The 24255-nt window shown below is 48.4% G+C and overlaps 1 protein-coding gene across 1 annotated transcript; it reads left to right on the forward strand.

Moving 5' to 3' along the window:
- The first annotated feature begins 13017 nt into the window (after positions 1–13017).
- LOC138928686 (uncharacterized) lies at positions 13018–13431 on the forward strand. The gene has a single exon (XM_070286184.1). It carries the CDS (start codon positions 13018–13020, stop codon positions 13429–13431), a length of 414 nt encoding a protein of 137 aa, XP_070142285.1.
- The last annotated feature ends 10824 nt before the right edge of the window (positions 13432–24255 follow it).

Below are 24255 nucleotides of genomic sequence, written 5' to 3' on the forward strand. Positions count from 1 at the left end.
GTATTTATGGTTTGCCTTGGTATACCTATGACTACATTGTACTAAGCCCCCTCGAATCCCACACTGTATAAATCGAATCATGTCGATATCCGTGAGTAATTCGAGGGTAATTTGAGTAGTTTTCAGCATAGCATCCCAAGACAAACTCGGGATTGTAAAATAATGAGCAGGATCAAGCTCATGAACTTGTAAACAAATTCCTCTAAAATTTTGAAAAATGTCGGTCAACAACAAAACATCAGTTTTTAAATATAATTCTAAGTAGTCTTTAAGTGATTGACACTTGAAATGACTCCATACTTTACATGCGTGTGCGTAATCATCCTCAGAACATTCTGTCTCTGTCAAATTGCTATAAAACTTTTCCCTTGGTGGAAGAGAAATATCTTCAAGTTTTTGAGACGAATCTAAATATATTCGTATGGGAAAACACCTTTCCTACGAAGAAGGGAAAAATCTTCCCTATTTGGATATTGATGGCTTAAAACATTTAAATCTTCATCATTTAAATTATTCGCAAGAGTTTCTAGACTAGAGGACATGAATCTGAATGAGTCTAAGAATCTAATTTCCAATGTATTTTTTCCTACTGGAACATATTTTGAAATGGCTATGTATAATTCCTTGTTCGTAGGAATTACACGAATTTCTCCTTCTGTTTCACCGAGATCTTTCATATATTTGGAAAAGTTATGGAAGAAAACGGGAATAAAATTACCTGTTTTAAATTTGAGATTGCAATCATTATGAGCTGCACCTCGAAATCTGCCTGTAAAATGACAGTGATCTCTCACTCTGTCATTCCCTAATTTTCCCTTACAAATATGACAATTAAGAGCTGCATTAAAATTTAGATTGTCCTGTTGAGACATTTGAAGTGGAATTATTTTTGACATATGATTTTGATATATCTCGGACAAATCGGACGTTAAATTTTCAATGAAAGTGCGACTAACATTTCCACCTGTTTTTAAAACTAACTTATCTAAATTAGAATTATATACACACTTTATGTAGTATGCAAATGAAATTGGAACATGCTTATTAATTAACTTTGTTTTCTCACTTACTGCTACTGACATCGGTTCCAGTATGCATTCAAAGTCCGCATAAACCACAAAAGGCACCTCCAGTTGTCGATGATAATTCGTATATTTCAGCTCTGATTTATTAGGATGTGGTACTTCAGTGACAACATTGCTGCATATTTCCGCATGTTTTGCAGCTCTTGCGTCATTCGTTGAATAAGACAAACATTTGTTGCAGAAAAGTCGCGCCTTCTGTTGCTTACCCATTTGGGCTGAGAGTAGTCTGCAAAAGTAATTTTTGAGTTTAATTAGCATTTTAATTATATTTCATTTTTTATAATTTTATTTATTTATTTATTTTTTTTTTTATTATTTATTTATTTATTTTTTAACTTTATTCTTACTTACCGTGACATATTTTTTATGTAGACGAAATGTCCGGGAACGTTGGCCGTTGGTCCTTTGACAAACATCAAATTTATGTGTTTATTTTTTTCCACTCCATCTGAATAAAGTGGTCCAATAACTTTATTTATATCCGTATCCCATCCAAGCACATTTATGCTTATGTGTGGATTTTGTGCAGTGAACTTTTTCACATCATCCACCACCACTGGGAAATTTAATCCAGTAAAATCTAGTTTTACGCCTCCTTCAGCGTATATTACATCTGATAATATGTTCACCCTATATGTAGAGCATCGCTGTGGCTTATCATTTGTTGAAAAGCTCGAAAGAATCGCCCACTTAAAACAATATTCATCATTGTTATTCACATTTATTACGGCGTTTTTGCGTTGTAGTATTTCAGGGAGCTTGAAATGAGCTGATCCTTTCATTGGATCACATTTCATCATATTCATTTCCATTCTGATGATTCGAATTAGGGTCCAACCACTGTCCCTTTCTTGGAATTCTCCCATTTTTATTTCCAGTTCCTCTTTATGAAAATTCATGTAGGCTGGTAAATTTGATGCTGAAGTAATAAATGTCATTTTAGTTTGGAATGACTTTATCTCAACACGAGTATCATGCTCCTTTACTAGCATATACTCTCCAAAGAACTCAAAATTAATTTTGGAGCAAAGGTGGGTGGTCAGCGCTTTTTGTAAATGGGGGAGAAATGCTACACCCGCTTCATTGAAGAATTCAATGGGATTCCTGATTGCAGGCCCCTCATTGACAAACATGTATTGCAGAATTCGTCCCTTGAATCCATCCAGAATCTGCTTCACACTACCAGTTATATGTTGTGTGGCGAAGACTTTATGGGCTTCAGTGCGGATATGATTTTTCCATTGCACTCCCACCGGCAAATATATTTTGCAATATTTGCAGTAAATTCCACTGGTTGTCGCAAGAGGGGGAATGGAACCAGCATTACTAGTGGAGGTGGAGCTGGTGCTGATGATGTTGCTGTTGTTGTTGTTTGTCGAATTCATCTTGCTGTTATTTTGATTTTGTTTGTTGAAATAAAATAAATTTATTTATTTATTATTTTATTTATTTATTTTTTTTGTTTTTTATTTTGTTTTGTTTATTTGTTTTTTGCACTTTTGTCTTTTCTTTAAGACAAGGGAAGACCGGCGTGTTGAAATCACTTGGAAGGATAACAAAAAGTTTTTGCTTTTGATTTTCAATGTTTATATTTTTTGTTTTGTTTAAAATGTTTAAATTTGATTTTCGTTCAATTTTCACTAGCACTTTTGATTTTCTTCAAGTTGAAGGGAAGACCGGCGTGATGAAGTCGCTTGGAACACAAACTAAAAGTGAAAGTCTAGAGCTCTGCGTTAATGCTCTATGGTCTCATTCACCTGAGTTTCCAACATATTGATCCAGTTTTGCATTCGTCACGATTGACTGGAAAAAAAGATCCTTTTTCTTGTGTGGCGCCTCATACCATTGCGAGTTAGAATGTATGGAGGAGTTACTTTCCTTTTTCGATGTTCAGACTTTTTTATCAGAGAAATGGGTATGAGACTGAACCTTTTCCCATACCGCCCCACCCTTATGCTAAAGTCGGCTCTTCTAAGATGAATACATGAGCCTTCATGCATATCACAGCACGTTGTGAATGATATGGGGAATTGAATGGATGAATGCAGTTTATCACCTTTTCACCCTCCATCCCTTTTTCGTTTGCATCTTCAGTGACCGTCCTTTGGTGGAAAGGTAGCACACACAAGTTCTCTATCACTCCTAAAGATCTTGGGTGACTGTGACCTTTTCATCCCTCTTAATTGCATTGTGCATTCGCAGGTGTACACCGGCTTTCGTAACATCTTCATCCCTTTAAGGATCGCACTCGTTCGTCCTTCCAATTTCTTTAACACAGGTGCAGTGGTATGTGACCTTTTCACCCTCCAACGCGCGCGGGTCGTGCGATATCGCTCCATCGCATACGCACACGAAGCCGTTTCGAGTCGAAGCCGTTTCGAGTGCGCCTTCGAGGCGGTAACGTACCCGCTCCCGCGCGGATCGAACGTTATCGCTCCCTCTCGAAGCCGTTTCGAGTGCGTCTTCGAGGCGGTAACGCACCCGCTCGCGCGCGGGTCGAACGATATCGCTCCCTCGCATACGCACTCGAAGGCGTATCGTGTGCGTTATCGCTCCCTCGCCCCCTCGCTCCCGTATCGAGTGCGTCTTCGGGGCGGTACCGCTTCCGCACACGTTTCTCACGTGTCCTCAATCCATTCAATCACACCCTAATCAATTTTTATTACCCTACCCTTTTAAGGTGACAGGGGTCAGATCACCCCTATCTTTTTAATTAATGACCCTAATTAACAACTACTAACATGATGAAGCTAAAAAAGAAATTTGGTATGGGAAGAAAGCAACAGAAAAAGAAAGTGGTGAAAAAATCTCTTGCATCAATTATCAAAAGGCAACCATCGAATTGCGAAAGAATAAGCCACTCGACATATTGAATGCTGTTAAAGTGGCACGCAGTGCATTATCTAAATCAATGGGGTGTAAGAAAAATGTTGTAATTCCACGGGTAATAGCAGTTCCCAAAGTTGGTGGTTTTTTACCATTGGTACCATTGGTAAAGGCTTGTACCTAAAAACATACAAAAAATAGTAATAAACAAAAACGCAATCAAAAAAGCTATTAAACAAGAAAGGAAGCTAACTTCGGCACACCGAAGTTTGTACACCCTTGCAAATTGGTTTAGATATTTATATTATAAATTAGCATTCGTAATTGAAGACTTGAGGTCATAGCCGGCTTCGATTTTATAAAAATCAAAGGCTCGGCTTTAGCTAAAAACAACAAAAAGAACTTGTCAAAAGACAAGTAGCAGCTGTGGTGACGATCGTTTCGTTGGCGCTACCCAACTCATCAGACCACTTGCTAACTATTGCTAATTTTCTTGGTTCTTTGCCTTCAATCTTAGCTTAGACCCGTTGGGAATCGTAAGCTTCGATGTAAAGGCTTCAGGGCTTGCTTTTGCCTTTACATCGAAGCTTACGATTCCCAACGGGTCTAAGCAAAGATTGAAGGTAAAGTACCAAGAAAATTAGCAATAGTTAGCAAGTGGTCTGATGAGTTGGGTAGCGCCAACGAAACGATCGTCACCACAGCTGCTACTTGTCTATTGACAAGTTCTTTTTGTTGTTTTTAGCTAAAGCCGAGCCTTTGATTTTTATAAAATCGGAGCCGGCTATGACCTCAAGTCTGCAATTACGAATGCTAATAAATATAGGTCGATGCTAATAAAAACAAACTATATTATAAATTATAATGCTGAAAACACACACAAAACAGAGTTTCATTTCATTTTACCTATACTTATTATGTTTATAGTTTGACAGTTACAGTTTTACATTCCCAGTTTTACATATTGTATACATTCACCGATCGCTTCTACGGCAGCTATATGATATAGTTGTCCGATTTTCATAAAATTTTTACCAAAATTCTCAAATAATAAAAGAAGCTCATATATAAAAGTACATAAGAATATGTTGAAAAACAACGAAGTTATTATTTTTTTCCTATTCATTTTCCGATCGTTCCTATGGCAGCTATAAGATATAGCAGAGCTTGCAAATAACTGTCTACAGTTTTTTTCCTGTGCTCTCGCTGCGATCAAAACCGAACAAGTTCATACTCCTTCGCTCTCGATCTGAGCAAGGGAGTTTTGCTGTCTTCACTTCTATTTTATGCTGAACGCTTTTCGTTGAGCTCTTTTTACTTCGGCCTTTAAATGAGCAGTGCGTAAAGAGCGGGACGAGAAACGCTCGCACACAGGGGGCCAGCAAAAGACCAAGTGACCGAACAGCTCAACGCGAACGGTCTTCACCTTTGTTTGTTTTTTTTTATTTATTTTTTTTTTGTGAACAAGTGTCCATACAACAAAATGCTATTAAAAAGAAAAGAAAAAGTTTCAGACAATGTTGTTTTTAAATCGCAACTAAACGTTTAACGATTTGCTTGCCTATGCGTGTGAATGTATACCAATACATACGCAAAAGACTTTTGTTCACTGACCACGGTTCATGAAACAACAGAAACAAATCAGAATAGAAAAAAACGAGTTCGCTCTAAACGCGCGCGAGCTGATTCCAAGAACCCATGAAACGGGTGCTCTCTGAGTCTTTTCGTAAAGAGTGAGAGAGAGACACATATATGCAGACAACTAGAAACTGTCGACAGTTATTTGCAAGCTCTGAGGTATAGTCGTCCGATATTCATAAAAAATTTACTGAAATTCTGGAATAATATAAAATGGCAATATCTCAAAAATGATGCAAAAATATTGAAAAACAGCCAAGTTATAATTTTTTTTGTAAAAATGTATCGAACATTTGTATGGCAGCTATATGGTATAGTCGTCCGATCCGGCCCGTTCCGACATATTAGTGAGAGTGTATAGAAGACTAAATGCAAAGTTTCATTCAGATAGCTTTAAAACTGAGAGACTAGTTTGCGTAGAAACGGACAGACGGACGGACGGACGGACAGACGGACATGGCTAGATCGACTCGGCTGTTGATGCTGATCAAGAATATATATACTTTATAGGGTCGGAAACGTCTCCTTCACTGCGTTGCAAACTTCTGACTGAAATTATAATACCCTGCAAGGGTATAATGATCTACCCAAGAGAGCACTATCCAATTTTAATATTGTAAGGAACTCTAAGCTACGTACTGTCAGCTAGGCCAAGCCCTACAGTGCGTATGGCATACGGACATTAGTGCGTGAGACGTGTTTTTGAGCTGCAAAGTTCATTTATATGGTGCCACGCGTAACAAGCTCAAAATAATGAGCGGCGATCAAAAGAATGAGCGTAGAACCTCTGTAAACCAAAGAAACGGTTGTTTCTCTTATTTCTCAACTCGCGATAACGAAACAGAAAAAACGTCCACCAAGCCCAACCCGGCTCTACTGACCGCCGACGGCACGAGAGCGCCCTCTTGCTCACCCGCCCTACTCATTCCAGCTCCTACATCTTGGAGCTCGCAATGCCAAACCCCACCACCACCGGCTTCGATGGAAGACGCACCAACAACAAGCAGAGCTGCAATTTCTGCAAACGTAGCAAAAGCAACAGCAACAACTAAACCAACGACCAATATTGCGAAATCGGTGCCAACGGCCGCAGCGCCAAATTCAATCTTAACAAAAACCGTGAATTCCGATAAGCAACAAGCGGTTCCGGCCATACAGACTGGCATGGATCGCTACATCCAAATTAAGCGTAAACTTAGCCCACATAACACGGTTTGTAACAAACCTAAGATCAACCGTGTCACCAAAAGCTACGACCCAAACAACTCCAACAGATTTTCTCCGCTAGCAGCTGGTGAGAATAACCAAGCAGAGCCGGAGCAGGAGACTCAAAAACAGCCAAAGCCCCCACCCATTTATATTAGGGAGAAAAGCTCAAACGCCCTGGTCAACAAAATTGTTGCGCTGGTCGGGGACGGAAACTTTCATGTTGTTCCGCTTATTAAAGGGAACATTTGCGAAACAAAAATTCAAACCAAAACAGAAGAACACTTCCGGGCTGTGTCTAAATACCTGGAAGAATCCAAAAAGAATTTTTACACCTACCAACTAAAAAGCAGCAAGGGACTGCAAGTCGTGTTAAAAGGAATTGAACCAGACGTCGCCCTCTTTGAGATAGTGGAAGCCCAGAAAGGCAAGGGTTTCCTTGCCAAGAATGTCAGCAACATTATAAATAAAAACAAAAAGCCGCAACCACTTTTCAAAGTCGAACTGGAGCCAGAAAGAAAAACCCTGAAAAGAATGAAGTTCACCCGATCTGCAGTTCCTATTGCATCGGAGAATCACCGTGGAAGAACCGCACAAACGCAACGGTCCTGTGCAATGCACAAATTGCCAGGAGTATGGACATACAAGGACATACTGCACCCTTCGGTCAGCCTGCTCAGTCTGTGATGACTTCCACAATTCCGCACACTGCCCTGCGAACAAAGAAGACCCAAAAACTAAAAAATGCGGAAACTGTGGAGGAAATCACACAGCTAAGTACAGAGGCTGCATGATCTACAAGGAGCTGAAGAGTCGCATGCGACGAGCAACAGCAACACGCCAACAAAATACACAAAATGTGTATTATAATTCAAAAACTACTCCAGATGTATTCTTTGCCAAAGCAGCCAGATCCTCTTTTGGTCCGCTAAATGCCCCCACGGGCATCTCCTACGCTGAAGCTCTACGAACAGGTATGCAAAGTTCTCCCCCCTCAAACTCGGTAAACGCTCAGCAAGCCCCAGGGCAGTCACAAAACAACCTGGAATCCATGATGGTGACCATGCAACAAAGTATGATGGAACTCATGTCATTTATGAAAACGACCATGCAAACGCTTGTCCAGAATCAGAATATGGTGATACAGTTGCTTGTAGCACAACAGTCGAAATAATCAATGTCTAATCTACGTATATCCCCGTAGAATGCCAACGGCGTCTCACGGCATAAACTTAAACTAACACAATTCCTAAATGAAAACCACATCGACGCCATGCTACTGGTTGAAACGCACCTCACAAGCGGATACAACTTTCATATTAGAGGTTATACCTTCCATCGCACAGATCATCCAGATGGTAAAGCCCACGGCGGGACCGGCAGGCTAGGGTGTGTGTGAAAGTCGCGGTGAACGGACGCCCGCGCGGGTGCTCCGGCTAAGTCTCGTGCTGTGGCACTTCCCCTAGGGGAAAAAAGTGGTAGCAGTGCGTGGGATGCAAGATGAGTGCTGTCTCCAGACTTACCAGTCGAGGCACGGCTCCTGCGGCCCGCGTAGGGCACTTTCTGTGCCCTAATGCTCCGGTGAGATGGTCGACGGCCAGGGCTAAGGGGGATATTTTCTTTCGAAACTTTCTCTTTCATCTCTTTCGATGCCGCCCTCTCTTTGTGGGCCAAAATGTGGATGCCTACACATATTTGTGCCGGTCACGCCAGCTGATTGCTCGATCAGCTGGCGTGCAATGTAGTGAAGCGAGCGCAATGCAGCTGTGTGGCAGCACTGCAGCGGCGATGCACTCTACATACGCACATTAGCGCCACCTATGGTGTAAAAACCCCGGCACGTGACAGAAGCTGCTTGCTACAAGCTTCAGCTAACGATCGCTGCGAAAATCCGTAGCATATATTCCCGGGCTGCTGCCCGAAGTCCTTGGCAAGGAGTCGGTTCGCACACGTTGCCAAATGGTGGAAAAGGTCACGGATCTGACCGACTGCCATCCCCTCCGCCCTGGCGGTACACCCAAAAAGGGGTTCTGGCGACCGAGGCGGGGCGGTATAACCCCCAACAGTAAGAAATCGGAGGGAAATATTCGATCAGCGAGGGAGGCTCCGTGTCGTCCCGACCTGGTGGAAGCGATCGCCACACTCATTCGACTAAATCCACGCAGCGTCTGCCCATACTGAGCGGCTGCGTGATCTGCGTCTGCGCCATAGTGGCCGGCAGTGGAACTAACCTGGCTGCAGGTATCAGCTGCACACTAACCCAAACCCAGGTAGCGTCTGACCCACATTGGGCGGCTACTTGGTCTGCGTCTGAGCCATAGTGGCCGGCAGTTTATTACCCACCTGGCAGAAGGTATAAAATGCAGCCCCGCATTGGGCAATAATGCGCAAAAAGGAATGTCGAGTAATAACAATACTACTCCAGGTGGCAGCCACAAATGTGGAAATCCACGCGCGGTTGCTCCCGCGGCAAGGGCATGGATTCTGGAGGCCCTAACCCACATTCCAACCCACACTGCAGCTCCGGCGGCCCACTTGGCCGGTGCTCTTTCATCAGCGACAAGTGAAGATGGAAACGACTTGGGAGCCTTCCAAAGGCGGTCCAAGCAACAGCGAACCCCACCTAGCGGCGGCCCCACGGCGTCTGGCCAAGACTCGGAGATAGTCCTGGATCCAATCGGTCGGGAGACGAGTTCGTCGACCCCACCCACCAAGAGAGTAAGAGACTCCCCTAGCCCCCCTGTGACGGCCCACCCACGGAAGAAGATCAAGGCGCCCAATCCGCAGATTAAGGAAATGGGTCAGATCCTCGACGACTTGTTAGCCAAGGTTAACGAGCAGAAAGTCCGAAGCATAAACCAGGCCATGAAGAATGCCTTTGCGCGACTAAAGGAGCTCCAGGAGGAGATTTCGCTGCTAGAGGGGAATGATAGGAATGATGGCGTTGCCATCGGAGCTGTTGACCAGTGGAGCCAGACCACGCCACCGACGACCCGGGCACGGCCCACGGCGGAGAAAGCCGCTCAGACAAAACGCCGAAAGAGCGCAGAAGCATGTCGACTGCGATCCCGGTCCGAAGACGAGGGCCGCGACCATGCGCCGAGAGGGCCGAAAGCGGGGCAGAAATGATGCGATCATCATAACCCCCGCGGCAGAGATGTCCTATATGGAGGTCCTTAACATGGTCACGCGCACCCATGACTCCAGAATGGCAGGAGTCGGGGACAAGGTGACCAGAGTACGGAAAACTTCCCTTACCGCTCTGAAGGACCAGATTGGGAGTGTGATAGGCGGAAGTTTGCCGATCCGCACTGTGTCGCCGCAGACCACACTCCTAATCCGGGACCTGGACGAGCTGGTAACCAGGGAGGAGCTTACGGCAGAGCTCGCCTCATAGGCTAATCTTCCACCTGGCTCCGTTACACTTAAGAGCATCCGCTCCCTCGCAAGTGGAGGCCAGGTGGCAACTTTCTCTGTCTCAGAGACAATGGCTGGTTCCATAAATAGTCTTGGGAAGGTGAAAGTCGGTTGGACGAGGTGCCGCATCAGGATGGTGGAATCCCGTCCCAGATGCTTCCGCTGCATGGAGCCAGGGCATATAGCGGCCAGATGCACCAGCACCTCCGACAGGAGCAGCTCCTGCTTCAGGTGTGGCCGGGAGGGCCATAAAATAGCCGCCTGCAACAACAGTCCGCGCTGCTTTAGATGCGCCGAGGCAAAGGGTAGCGACACGAAACACCAGGCGGGCAGCCTCCACTGCCCCCTGGTGACGTCGCGTAGTACAGTCAGAACGAAAAGGGCATGATAGTGGTTCAACTGAATCTGAACCACTGTGCGGCAGCACATGACTTGCTGTCACAATCGGTCCGTGAACGCGGTGCCGATATTGCCGCTATTAGTGAGCCGTATAGGGTAGGCCCTGGCCCGTACTGGGCGGTAGACAGCTCTGGCAAAGCTGCTCTGTGGTCGTGCGGCAGTACACCCAAGGGAATGGCTGACTTTCGCTCGGAGAGAGGCTTCCTGCGTGCCAAGGTGGCAGGCTGGTGGATGTTCAGTGTCTATCTGGCACCGAGCATGTCACTCGAGGAGTTTGGGGACGCCGTGGATCGGCTAGCCACAGACGCAAGGTGCCACACTCCGTGCCTTATAGCCGGAGACTTCAACGCCTGGGCGGTGGACTGGGGCAGCTGCCTCACCAACGCCAGAGGCAGGACCCTCCTCGAGGCGTTTTCCACACTCGACGTCACACTCATCAACACCGGGGCACAGCCCACCTTCAGCAGAGCCGGGGCGAGTTCGGTGGTCGACCTCACGTTTGTGAGCTGCTCCAGGGCTGGCCAGTGCACCTGGGTCCTGAGCGATGTCTATACGGGGAGCGACCACGCGGCGATCCTCACCGCGCTGGATACAGAGCGAGCGCAACCCACACCACTGCCCCCCCAAGCACGTAGGGGATACAAGGCCGATACTTTGGACATCCAATCCTTCGCGGAGCATATGCAGAGGTTGGAAGCAAATGGCTCTGCAGAGCAGATGGCGGAATCTGCCATGATCCAATTGCAGGCCGCATGCGACGACTGCATGGCTGCCAAGCGCGCCCACTCTCGTCACAGGGACTCTGTGTACTGGTGGAACGAGACGATCGCCGCGGCCAGAACGGAGTGTATCAAGGCGAGGCGCCGGTATCAGCGCTCCTACCGCTCGAGCTCCACCTTGGAGAGGCGGTTAGAGTTCCATAAATGCCGCATGGCTCTCAAGGCGGCAATCCGGGCAAGCAAAACCCAATGCTTCCTAGATCTTTGTGACACCGCGGACCACGATCCCTGGGGAAACGCCTACAGGATCATCGTCAAGAAGATCCATGGGGTAAAACAGGGCGCCTCTCATGACGCGGAGAGCATCGACAGGATAGTCGAACATCTGTTCCCGAAGACGGATAACCCCAGAGACACGCTGGAGATTGCGACGCACTCGCTGGAAGGGTTCGAGCCAGTCCTGGAGACGGAAATCCTGGCTGCGGCGATGAGAATCAGGGAGGCGAAAGCCCCTGGCCCTGACCTGGTTCCCAACAGAGCCCTGAGACTTGCTCTCTCGCTTCGCCCGGACTTATTCGCGGACCTTTATGGAAGGTGCCTTAGTGAAGGTATATTTCCTGGGAGATGGAAGGTCCAGAGGCTGGTCCTGCTCCTGAAACCAGGAAAGACACCTGAAGACCCATCCGCCTACAGACCAATCTGCCTGATTGATGGGGCGGGCAAGGTTCTGGAGCAATTGATCCGGACGACGCTCGAGAAGGCCATTGCCGCAGCCGGCGATCTATCCGACTCCCAGTTCGGTTTCAGGAAGGCTAAGTCGACGATGGATGCCATCTCCAAAGTGGTGGGCATCGCAAAAGCAGCCATTGCGGGGCATCGGTGGAAAGGAGGCGCGAAGGAGTACTGCCTGATAGCCACGCTCGACATCCGTAACGCCTTCAATACGGCTAGATGGGGATGTATACTGGATGCTCTGTCCAGCTTCGGGGTACCCCCGTATCTCCTGGAGTTGCTGAAGAGCTACTTTAGAGGCAGAACCCTGGTGTACGACTCCGATGGCGGTGTCAGATCCACAGAGCTTTCCTGCGGAGTTCCCCAAGGGTCGGTCCTGGCATTGCTGTTGTGGAACGCCATGTACGATGGTGTTCTGCATCTCGCAGGAGCTGAAGAGCTGTGCGACAGGAGTATCAGCCGCATAAACTCGTGGCTGTCTAGTGTTGGCCTACAACTAGCGCCACAGAAAACGGAAGCCGTGCTGGTGAGCAGCCGGAAGAAGGCGGAGGTCGCAATCATCGATGATCGATACGAGGCTATCCTTCCGCGAGCACCTAACGTTTGCTAGCACAAAGGCCACCACAGCGGTGAGAGCAGTCGGCAGATTAATGCTGAACCACAGGGGCCCGAAGCAGGCGAGCAGGCTGCTACTGTCCAGCGTAGCTACAGCCAGCATGCTCTATGCGGCACCAGTGTGGGGGCATGCACTAACGACACCGGCCTATAGTCGCGGTCTGAACTCGGCCCATCGCCTCGCGGCACTTCGAATCTGCAGCGCCTTTAGGACGGTGTCCGAGCAGGCTGCGTTGGTCCTAGCTGGGACTCCACCGGTGGACCTGCTGGCAACGGAGAGGGCCAGTATCTACGGCCAGTCAAACGGCAGGACGCTGACTCTTCGTGAGAAACAGGTGTTTCGCTCCGCGGCGAAAGACGCCACATCTGCAGCGTGACAAATGCGATGGGAGTCTACGTCCAAGGGAAGATGGACGTATCGCCTGATTCCCCACCTGGACTGCTGGCTGAAGAGGAAGCACGGCCAGGTTAATTTCCACCTGACCCAGATCCTCAGCGGCCACGGCTGCTTCCGGAACAACTTGCGGAGATTCGGCCACGAGGAAGCTGATAACTGCGCGCACTGTCAAGGACAGTTGGAGGAGACGGCAGAACACTCAGTTTTTAGCTGTGTGAGATTTGCCGGTGAGCGAGATACACTGGAGGCCAGGCTGGGAAGCACCATCTCAGTGGAAACGTTCGTTCCACTAATGCTAATGTCCGAAGAGAATTGGCAGGCCGTGTCGGACTTCGCAGCGAAAGTAATGACGGAGCTCCGAGCGGAGGAGCGACGTAGGAACAGCGAGGCAACATAGGTCGGGATCAACGCCCGCGCGAAGCATTGCTTCGCGGCCGTACCGCGCGAGCTAACCGTCCCGATACTTGTGTGACCCAACCCTTCTATACCCCACTATTGTATTTATTCTTTTCCACAATAAACGAATTACAAAAAAAAAAAAACGGCGGGACCGGCACCCTCATCAGAGAACGCATCAAACACCACTTTCACCAAAGGTTTCCAACAAATTACTTGCAAGCTACGTCCATTAAAGTGCAGTCAGGTAACGCAACCTTTGCATTGCTGCTGTCTACTGCCCACCTCGCTTTACAATCTCTGAAGGCCAATTCATGGACTTTTACAACTCTCTTGGAGATCGTTTCATGGCTGCAGGTGATTACAACGCCAAGCACACGCATTGGGGATCCCGCCTCGTGACCCCCAAGGGAAGACAACTGTATAACGCTCTCATCAATGTGAGAAATAAGCTGGACTACGTTTCCCCTGGTAGCCCCACATATTGGCCAGCAGACCCCAGAAAGAAACCCGATCTAATTGACTTCGTGGTGACAAAAAACATCCCACGCAATTTAATAAACGCCAAGGCCCTTCCAGACCTTTCTTCAGATCACTCGCCGCTGTTGATAACCCTCCTTCAAAGCCCAGAAACTACGGATCGCCCCTACAGGCTGACGTCGCACAGAACTAATTGGATGAAATACAAAAAGTTCCCACATTGAGCTAGCCCCCCAGCTCAATACTGAAGCCGACATCGACTCCTCCACCTCCGCACTGGAAGAGGTACTTGTGACTGCAGCCAGAATCTCTACACCACAACAGACGGATCTGCAAAAAATCAAATTCAAAACGAACCAGCAAATTGAACAGCTTATCCAAGAAAAGAGGCGTCTGCGACGGGCGTGGCAAACCAATAGATCGCCATGCTCAAAGCAACGTCTAAATGAAGCCACACGCAAACTAAGCCGGGCCCTGAAGCAAGATGCCGAAAAAGCACAGTTAAGATATATTGAAAAACTCTCGCCAACCAGCAAAAAGCATCCCTTATGGAGAGCTCACCCAAATTTAAGCTCACCGGCTGAAACCATCACCCCGATAAGAAAGTCATCTGGTTGCTGGGCCCGCAGCGACAAAGACAGAGCCGAAACTTTTGCCTCACATCTCCAGGGCGTTTTCCAGCCAAACCCTGCTGCAAATCCATTTGAACTACCGCAAATCCACACTGAAACGGAATCTACTCCAGCTTCATTTCGTCCGAACGAGATAACGAAGGTCATCAGGGAACTGAAGCCGAAAAAGGCTCCCGGCGATGACCTAATAACTCAAAAATGATAATTGAACTTCCGAATTGTGCTATTGAGGTCATCTGTTAAATCTTCAATGGGATCATAAGTCTCGGCCATTACCCAAAAAAATGGAAAAAATGTATAATTATAATGTTACCGAAACCCGAAAAAGACCACACGACTCCATCATCTTACCGACCAATAAGTCTACTATCATGCTTGTCCAAGTTATTTGAAAAATGCATTATTCCTTATCTGGGAGCTCACAACATCATCCCAGCTCATCAATTTGGCTTCAGAGAAAAACATGGAACTATCGAGCAAGTTAACAGAATAACATCAGAAATTCGCACAGCCTTCGAGCATCGAGAATATTGCAGCGCGACATTTCTCGATGTTTCTCAAGCATTCGACCGCGTCTGGCTCAACGGCCTCATGCACAAAATAAAAACACTTTTGCCGGTATACACACACAAATTACTTGAGTCGTATCTCTACAACAGAGTCTTCGCAGTGAGGTGCAACGCAACAACATCCGGCACCTATTCAATCGAAGCTGGAGTCCCACAAGGAAGCACCCTATTTGTCCTATACACAGCGGATATCCCCACAAGCGACCAGATACATTACCCACTTTCGCTGATGACACTGCGATCCTCAGCCGTTCCAGATGCCCAGTCCGTGCAACAGCCCAGCTCGCCAACCACCTCAAGGTAGTCGAGAAGTGGCTATCTGACTGGCGTATCAAAATAAATGAACAAAAGTGTAAGCACATAACGTTCACTCCCCGAAATCAACGTGGTAACGTACCTGGGCGTCCACCTGGACAGACGCCTAACATGGCGAAGACATATTGAATGCAAGAAACTTCATCTAAAACTAAAAGCCAGCAGCCTCCACTGGCTCATAAACTCCCGATCGCCCCTATGTCTGGACTACAAGGTCCTGCTCTACAACTCCACACTAAAGCCAATATGGCTCCCAGATTTGGGGAAAATCTTGAGAACTATCACTGGGGCACCATGGTATATTCGCAATGAAAATATCCACAGGGATCTCGGCATTCTGCAGCTAAGAACGAAATAGAAAAACAAAAAGCGTCCTACAAGGAAAAACTCTCTGAGTAGTGTCATAAGCAGACTAATGGGTCCGCGGGGAGATAACAATCTGTCATAAGAGGGGGTAATAAAGATGGAATAAATTAGGGTCAGTGCATGTAAAAGGACACTTGAGATCAAGTGTTCAAGGGTTCCCACAGGGATATGGATACGAGTGCGAATGCAACGGAGCGATCCCGGAGTGATGCACGTGTACCGACGACCCCTCACTTAAAAAAAGAGAGGGTGAGGCAATTGAAAAGGGCGCACCACGGCGATCCTGCTCCGCCCGGAGTGATCCTGAGCATCCCGTGTACGTTCACCCACGATGCCCGCTTGAAAAAGGGACGGGGTGTAAGTGAAGAAAGGCGCCAGAGTCGAAACATGTTCCCACCCACGACTCTGGACTGTGATTTTCCCTGTGAGATACCTTACTTGAAAAAAGGTCACTTGTTTTCCCACTGAAGGGCGCACGGCGGTAATCCTGCTTCGCCCGAAGTGATCCTGACCCACACATGTACGTTCACCCACGACCCTTAAACTTAAAAAGGACTGGGAATGCAATTGAAGAAGGCCTTATAACGGAATAACCAAAGTACATTGCGCTCACCCACGAGACTTTGTGACGAATAACGCACAAATAAATAAATATTATATTAGAGAGTAAGAAGAAGACACAAATATTAGAGACTAAGAAGAAGACACAAATACAAATACAAATACACAAATACATATATATATATAGCAGTAAGAGACAAAACTTGAAGACAAACATATATATTAAGATTTAAGAATAAGCGACAACAACTGAAGACACAAAAGATACCTAGGAAATAAGAGGCAATAATTGGAGTAAATAAAAACAAAGAACAAACAAACCAAAATAAAACGAGCGCCAGTTTGATTGAAATGCGCGCGCGCGCCACGAACAGAGAGAGGTCACACTGGCCCGCTAAGGGTCTGGCCACACTATTATGGCAAATTCCTTCGGTAGCGACAGCCACACTCGAGCGCTCCAGAGCGCTATATAAGGCGAGCGCCAGCCGTAGAATGGCATTCAGTTTTCGGCCGGCGATCGGTCAAGTCCTCTAACCGGAGCTAACAGGAAGGAGCCGCCCAAGGAGCACAGGACGAGTAAGGTATATTGGTAAAGTGGTAACTAATAGTCGGACCCCGACCATATCTTACGTCTATAACTTGTGGAAGACCTTAGGGCCTCTCTGTACGTCTCGATATTGGAAGACCTAAGGGCCTCCCTATAAGTCGCTATATATCTTAGAAGACCTAAGGGCCTCTAACAACTTCTCGATCTTAGAAGACCTAAGGGCCTCTAACAACTTCTCGATCTTAGAAGACCTAAGGGCCTCTAACAACTTCTCGATCTTAGAAGACCTAAGGGCCTCTAACAACTTCTCGATCATAGAAGACCTAAGGGCCTCTAACAACTTCTCGATCTTAGAAGACCTAAGGGCCTCTAACAACTTCTCGATCTTAGAAGACCTGAGGGCCTCTAACAACTTCTCGATCTTAGCAGACCTAAGGGCCTCTAACAACTACTCGATCTTAGAAGACCTCAGGGCCTCAACCAACCTGCTCCCCTAGAAGACCTTAGGGCCTCTACAAACTTCTCATATTAGAAGACCTTAGGGCCTCTACAAACTTCTCATATTAGAAGACCTTAGGGCCTCTACACACTTCTCACCTTAGAAGACCTGAGGGCCTCTACAAACTTCTCATCTTAGAAGACCTCAGGGCCTCTACAAACTTCTCATATTAGAAGACCTTAGGGCCTCTACCCACTTCTCACCTTAGAAGACCTGAGGGCCTCTCCAAACTCCTCACCTTAGAAGACCTTAGGGCCTCTACAAACTTCTCATATTAGAAGACCTTAGGGCCTCTACACACTTCTCACCTTAGAAGACCTTAGGGCCTCTACAACCTCCTAACCTTAGAAGACCTTAGGGCCTCTCCAAACTCCTCACCTTAGAAGACCTCAGGGCCTCTACCCAACGATCCCTTGGTGGAAGACCTCAGGGCCTCCGCATCCTGCACTAACCTGAAAGACCTCAGGGTCTTCGCCGACTCCTCTCGCCCTCTAGGAAGCTAGACGACTCGGAGCCCCAGCCCGAGAGCGAGCAACGGACCCCAGGACAACAGAACGCGCCTTGAAAAGGACGAGTGGACGGCGGACCACCGGTGACGAAACACAGCCGAGGAAGGACGACCCGAGCCGGCATACGGCCCACTGGAGCAGATACTCTCGACGGCCAACACCAAAACCCCGCTTTCCTATTTGTACCCGTATATATACAATAAATTGTTTGTCCCAGTATAACCTAACTACGGCTTTCTCCTCTGGAACCCGGATCGAGAACTTCCTTGCAGCAACCACCTCAGACAATAAATAAATATCTGAGACGAACCCTGGCCATCCTTGAGCCCGAGGAATGACCTAACCGTCACAGTGGCGCCCGAGCAGATTGAAGTGGTTGCAAGGAACAGACCGACACCGGCAGAGTGATGTCAAGCTGGGTATACTTAGCGTCGAAAAACGAACTTACGGAATACGCGGAAGAGTTCGGATTGGAGACGTCAGGGAAAAACGAAGAGCTAAGGCGGCTACTGGCAGCGTTTGCCAAGAGGACGGATCATAACGAAGAGATCAGACAACGGCTCGCCGAGCTAACGATAAGGTACAAGAGAGAGAAAAGTCCGGCGAAAGATATCATACCGGAAATCGTAATATTCGAGGAAGGGGAGCAAGAACAGCAAATCGCCGGACCAGCGGTGAGATACATAAGGGACAAAAACCCGGCAGAGATAAGTCCGGAAAGCGGAGAAAAGGAACAGGACAGCGAGGAGGAGGCAACAACAAGCGCAAAAGCTCGGGTCAGAGCAGCGAAGAAGGAGAAACTAAACGGAACAATGGAAGGGGGAAAAGAAAGGAAAATGGAGTGGAGGATGGAAACAGAGGTGGTTGACAGAGTACGGAGCTGGGGAATCCGATACCAAGGGACAACAAACCCACTGGAGTTCTTAGACAAAATGGAGCAGTGGGCGTCTGGGTACGGCATTCAGGAGAACCAGCTCGTACAGACCATGCCATATATATTGGAAGGAGCCGCCATAGACTGGTGGAACACCACTCCAACCAAGATAAACACATGGAAGCAGCTGACAACAGAACTACTGGAGTACTTTCTGCCTCCAAGGTACGAGGAACAGCTAAGAACGCAGATCGCACAGCTTAAACAGCGTGATTCAGAACCGGTGAGGGAATACGCTATGGGATTAAGAAAGCTGATGCGGTTCACGAAGCTATCAGAAGAGGAGAAGCTCGACCGCATATTTAACAACTGTAGGAGCAAGATCAAGCTCTACACGCGGAGATCAGGATTTAGGTCGCTGACGGAGTTCCTCAAACTAGCGGAGGAAGTGGAAGAGATCGAGGCAGCGGACCAGCCGCGACACAACCAACCAGCACAGCAGCAAATACGGCCGGAAATTTGTATGCGATGCGGCGGAACAGGCCATGCGGCGCGCACATGTGGTAACCCTCAACGGTTATTCTGCTGGGTCTGTGGCCGAAACGACATCAGAACGACGGAATGCTGCAGAATGGGACCGGGAAACGCAGGAGGCCTGAGCAGATAAAGCTGGCAGCTCAGGCAGCAAGACTAGAGCCAGCACCAGGAAAACAGCTAAGTTGCGACGGATACCAAATAACCGCACGCATCAGGGTCGGAGGCAGAACGGCGAAGGGGGTAATAGATACCGGAGCGTCCCGAAGCGCGTTGAGCATGAATAGGTACCAAGACCTCAGGAAGCATGGCAGGTGGAGCGGAGCCCGGGCTGAAATCGTGATGGCTAACGGATCGAGCCAGAGAACAGTAGGAATGTTCACAGCGGACATCCAGTTCGCGGGGAAGGCATTTAGCCTGACATTCCTGATTCTGAAACAGGTCGCAGGCGGAATCTTGTTAGGAATGGATTTTCTAGCCGGGGCGCACAGCCTACTACGGTGCGGGAAGCTGGAGCTAGAGATAACAGCCGTAGAGGACACGAGGAGTGAGGCGAGCCCAACAGCCAGTAGAGCCGACGAGGAGAGGCCAGAACCATCGGACGCGGAGGTGCAGGCGTTCCTGGAAAACCAAAGGCAAGTATTCGAGGGATTGCAGGGAGTAAGTAACATTACGAGACACGCAATACACTTGAGGGACGACAGACCTATAAAACAACGGTACTACCCACGGAACCCGAAGCAACAAGCTATAATTAACGAACAGGTGGACGAGTTGTTGGCATTAGGGCTAGTGGAGCCATCGCGCAGCCCATATAGCGCACCGGTAGTATTGGTAAAAAAGAAAAACAACACGTGGCGGATGTGCATAGACTATCGACTGTTGAACGAAAGAACGGAGAAGGACGCATACCCGGTGCCCAGGATGAACTATATACTGGACCAGTTAAGGGAAGCGAAGTTCATAAGTACGATAGATCTGAAATCCGGATACTGGCAGATACCCATGGAGAAAAGCAGCCAACAATATACGGCATTCACAGTACCGGGGCGAGGACTATTTGAGTGGAAAGTAATGCCGTTCGGGTTGACAACAGCTCCAGCGACATTCCAGCGGGCACTGGACACAATAATAGGCCCGGAAATGGAACCGTTTGCGTTTGCCTACCTAGATGACATCGTGGTCATTGGGCGGAGCAAACGAGAGCATCTGGAGAAACTGGGGGAAGTGTTCAGAAGACTGCAAAGGGCAAACCTGAAGATAAATCCGGAGAAATGCCAGTTCTTCCAGAAAGAACTAAAATATCTAGGACATGTGGTAACCGACAGAGGAATCAGAACGGACCCGGAAAAAATAGCGGCAATCCAAGAACTGGCGGCGCCAAAAACCACGAAGGAGGTGCATAGTTTCCTAGGGATGGCATCATGGTATCGAAGGTTTATACCTAACTTCACAGAACAGGCCGGAGCGCTCCAAGACCTCCTAAGGAAAGGGAAAAAGTTTGAATGGGCCGAGGAGCATCAGAAGTCGTTCGACAGCTTGAAGGAGAGTTTGACAAAAACTCCTGTACTGTCATGCCCAGACTTCGGGCGCCAGTTCAAACTGCAGACAGATGCCAGCGACTTAGGGATAGGCGCAGTACTGACGCAGGATGGAGAAGACGGGGAACACGTGATCTCGTACGCCAGCAGGAGGCTAAGTAACGTAGAACGGAACTACAGCGCCACCGAAAAGGAATGCCTCGCGATATATTGGGGCATCAATAAGTACAAAATGTACTTAGAAGGTTACCAATTCGTGGTGGTCACGGATCACATGGCACTGAAGTGGCTTAATTCAATAGAAAGTCCTTCAGGGAGAGTTGCGAGATGGGCGTTAGGTCTCCAACCCTTTCAGTTCGAAGTGCAATACCGAAAGGGAAAATTGAATGCGGTGGCAGACGCACTATCAAGAGCACCAAGAATTGAGCTAAAAGCCATCAAGGAGGCAAAGGACTGGCTAGGGCAAAAGCTCGAAGAAGTAGAGAACGACCCAGGAAACACGGAGTTCAAAAAAGTGGGAGATCGACTCTATAAGTTAGGCGGTGATAGCAAGGACACACAGCCATGGAAATTGTGCGTCACAAATGAGGAGATACAACAGGTATTAGCAGAGAACCATAGCACGGCAGAAGCGGGTCACTTGGGCATCTACAAAACGCTGAAACGGGTCAAACAGAGATACTTCTGGCCACGACTAGGAAGGGACGTGAGACGATTCGTCAGGGAATGCCAGTGTTGCCAGCGATACAAAGTTGCACAGCAAAAAACAGCAGGAAAAATGTTGACGAGGATAGCGGAGGCACCCTGGGAGACAATGTGTGTCGATTTTGTCGGACCTCTGCCACGCACGAAACACGGGAATACCACGTTGATCGTGATAGTGGACAAATTCTCGAAATGGGTAGAACTGGCGGCAATCAGACAAGCAACCGCAGAAGCGTTCTTGAAAGTCTTCAGAGAAAGGGTAATAGCGAGAGTTGGAGCACCGAAAATACTGATCTCGGACAATGGAGTGCAGTTCACGGGGCGGAAAACGAAAACCGCTATGGAGAAATGGGGCGTGCGACAACAGTTTACAGCCCCATATACGCCCCAGGAAAACCCAACGGAGCGCACGAACCGCACCGTGAAGACAATGATAGCACAAATGGCAGCGGAAGAGCATAATAAGTGGGACGAGCATCTACCGGAACTAATGCTGGCGTACAATAGCAGCACATCCGAGTCAACCAAATTTAGCCCGGCACAGGTAATATTTGGGAAGGAGCTGAGACTACCCAACACAGTCTTCGACGCCGCAACCGCCGGGTCAGGACTGACGGCGGAAAGCATAGACAACAGATGGAAAAGGCTGAACAACCTACGAGAGGAAGCCACGGTAAACATGCAAGAAGCCGCTGGAAGACAGAAACAGCACTACGATCTGCGTAAACGGGAGTGGAAACCGGCAATAGGGGACTTGGTATGGTGCAAAACACACCTACTCTCCAACGCGGCAGATAAATTCAACGCTAAACTAGCTCCGAAATATGATGGTCCATGGAAGGTAGGGAAATTCATATCCCCGGTAATAATACACGTAAAAAATACAGAAACACAGAAAACAAAACGCGTATACATTGGGGACACAAAACCACATCTGGGGGGCGGATCAGAACCGAAGAACACAACACTAAACACACATAACACAACACTAAGCACACATAACACAACACTAGAACACACACACAACACAACACTAACCAAAGCGCATATGACAACACTAAGGTGCAAACATTACACAACACTAAACAGCGGCAAAATCCATCGTAGTAACAAGAAACTTCAAAACTTTATTACAGGAAATATGCAGCGGCTCCAGGAGAGCATGAGGAAATTCCGGCAGCGCCACGCGAGCATTGCAGCGGCGACCAGGACGGCAGTGGAGATCGAGGCAACGGCCATGGCAGGAGGCACGCGGAAGAGGACGGCACCAGCAAGGATGGGGGCGGCGGCACCGGCAAGCGAGGAGTCAGCGATCCCAGCAGGAAGGAGGCGTATCGCGCACGGACCGCGCACAACAGCAGAGGCACGGCAGCAGGAGCCAGGGAACACAGGCGAAACGGCAGCACGCCACCAGGCGCCGATACAGGTGACGCAACCCGCGTGTGCAAGCTCCAACGCGCACGAACGCACGCCATCGCATGGAAACCGGCCAGGTCAACCAACGCCGCCGACCAGCCAGCGACCGCGATCACCAGCGCGCAGCAGCCGCCAACAGCAAACAACGATGCCGGGACGCCAGCTGTCGCCACCACATGGCAGCCACCCAAGCCGACCGCATGGCAGCCACCAAAATCAACCAACGCCGCCGACCAGCCAGCGACCGCGATCACCAGCGCGCAGCAGCAGCCAACAGCAAACAACGATGCCGGGACGCCAGCTATCGCCACCGCATGGCAGCCACCCAAGCCGACCGCATGGCAGCCAACAAAACCAACCGATAGCACCGGCCGGCCAGCAGACAGTATCACCGTCGCGCAGCAGCCGGCAACGGCAAGCACGGATGCCGGTACGTCAACTGTCGCCACCGCAGGGCAGTCACTCAAGCCGCCCGACAACACCGACCAACGAACGATCGCAACCGAGCAGCAGCCGCCAACAGCGCCCAGAAGTTCAGCAGCAGGCGCCGACACGGGCTCAATACCAGGCCCCGCCGGGGCAGGCAGGAGATTACGGGAGCCGGAGGAATGAGCAGGCACGCCCACATCCGCCAGGACCAGCAGCCACCTCTCCCGACCGGGATATCATAGAGATCCACTCAGACGAGGAGACCACGCACGGCTGGAGGATACCTACGGGAGCGCAGCTGTCAAAGGAGGCCGTGAGGGGCATCAAGGAGAGACTGGCGCGGAAGCGATACGGCCAACAGCAGGCGTGGGTCACGCGGGACGGATCGATGACCTGGCGCGTAGTAGTATCGAGGAACAATAGAGTAACGCTGGTGGAACACAGCGCCAACAAAAGGAGGGGGGAGTGTGACGAATAACGCACAAATAAATAAATATTATATTAGAGAGTAAGAAGAAGACACAAATATTAGAGACTAAGAAGAAGACACAAATACAAATACAAATACACAAATACATATATATATATAGCAGTAAGAGACAAAACTTGAAGACAAACATATATATTAAGATTTAAGAATAAGCGACAACAACTGAAGACACAAAAGATACCTAGGAAATAAGAGGCAATAATTGGAGTAAATAAAAACAAAGAACAAACAAACCAAAATAAAACGAGCGCCAGTTTGATTGAAATGCGCGCGCGCGCCACGAACAGAGAGAGGTCACACTGGCCCGCTAAGGGTCTGGCCACACTATTATGGCAAATTCCTTCGGGAGCGACAGCCA

This window comes from Drosophila kikkawai, chromosome 3R (genome assembly GCF_030179895.1).
Source record: "Drosophila kikkawai strain 14028-0561.14 chromosome 3R, DkikHiC1v2, whole genome shotgun sequence".
Taxonomy (NCBI): Eukaryota; Metazoa; Arthropoda; class Insecta; order Diptera; family Drosophilidae; genus Drosophila; species Drosophila kikkawai.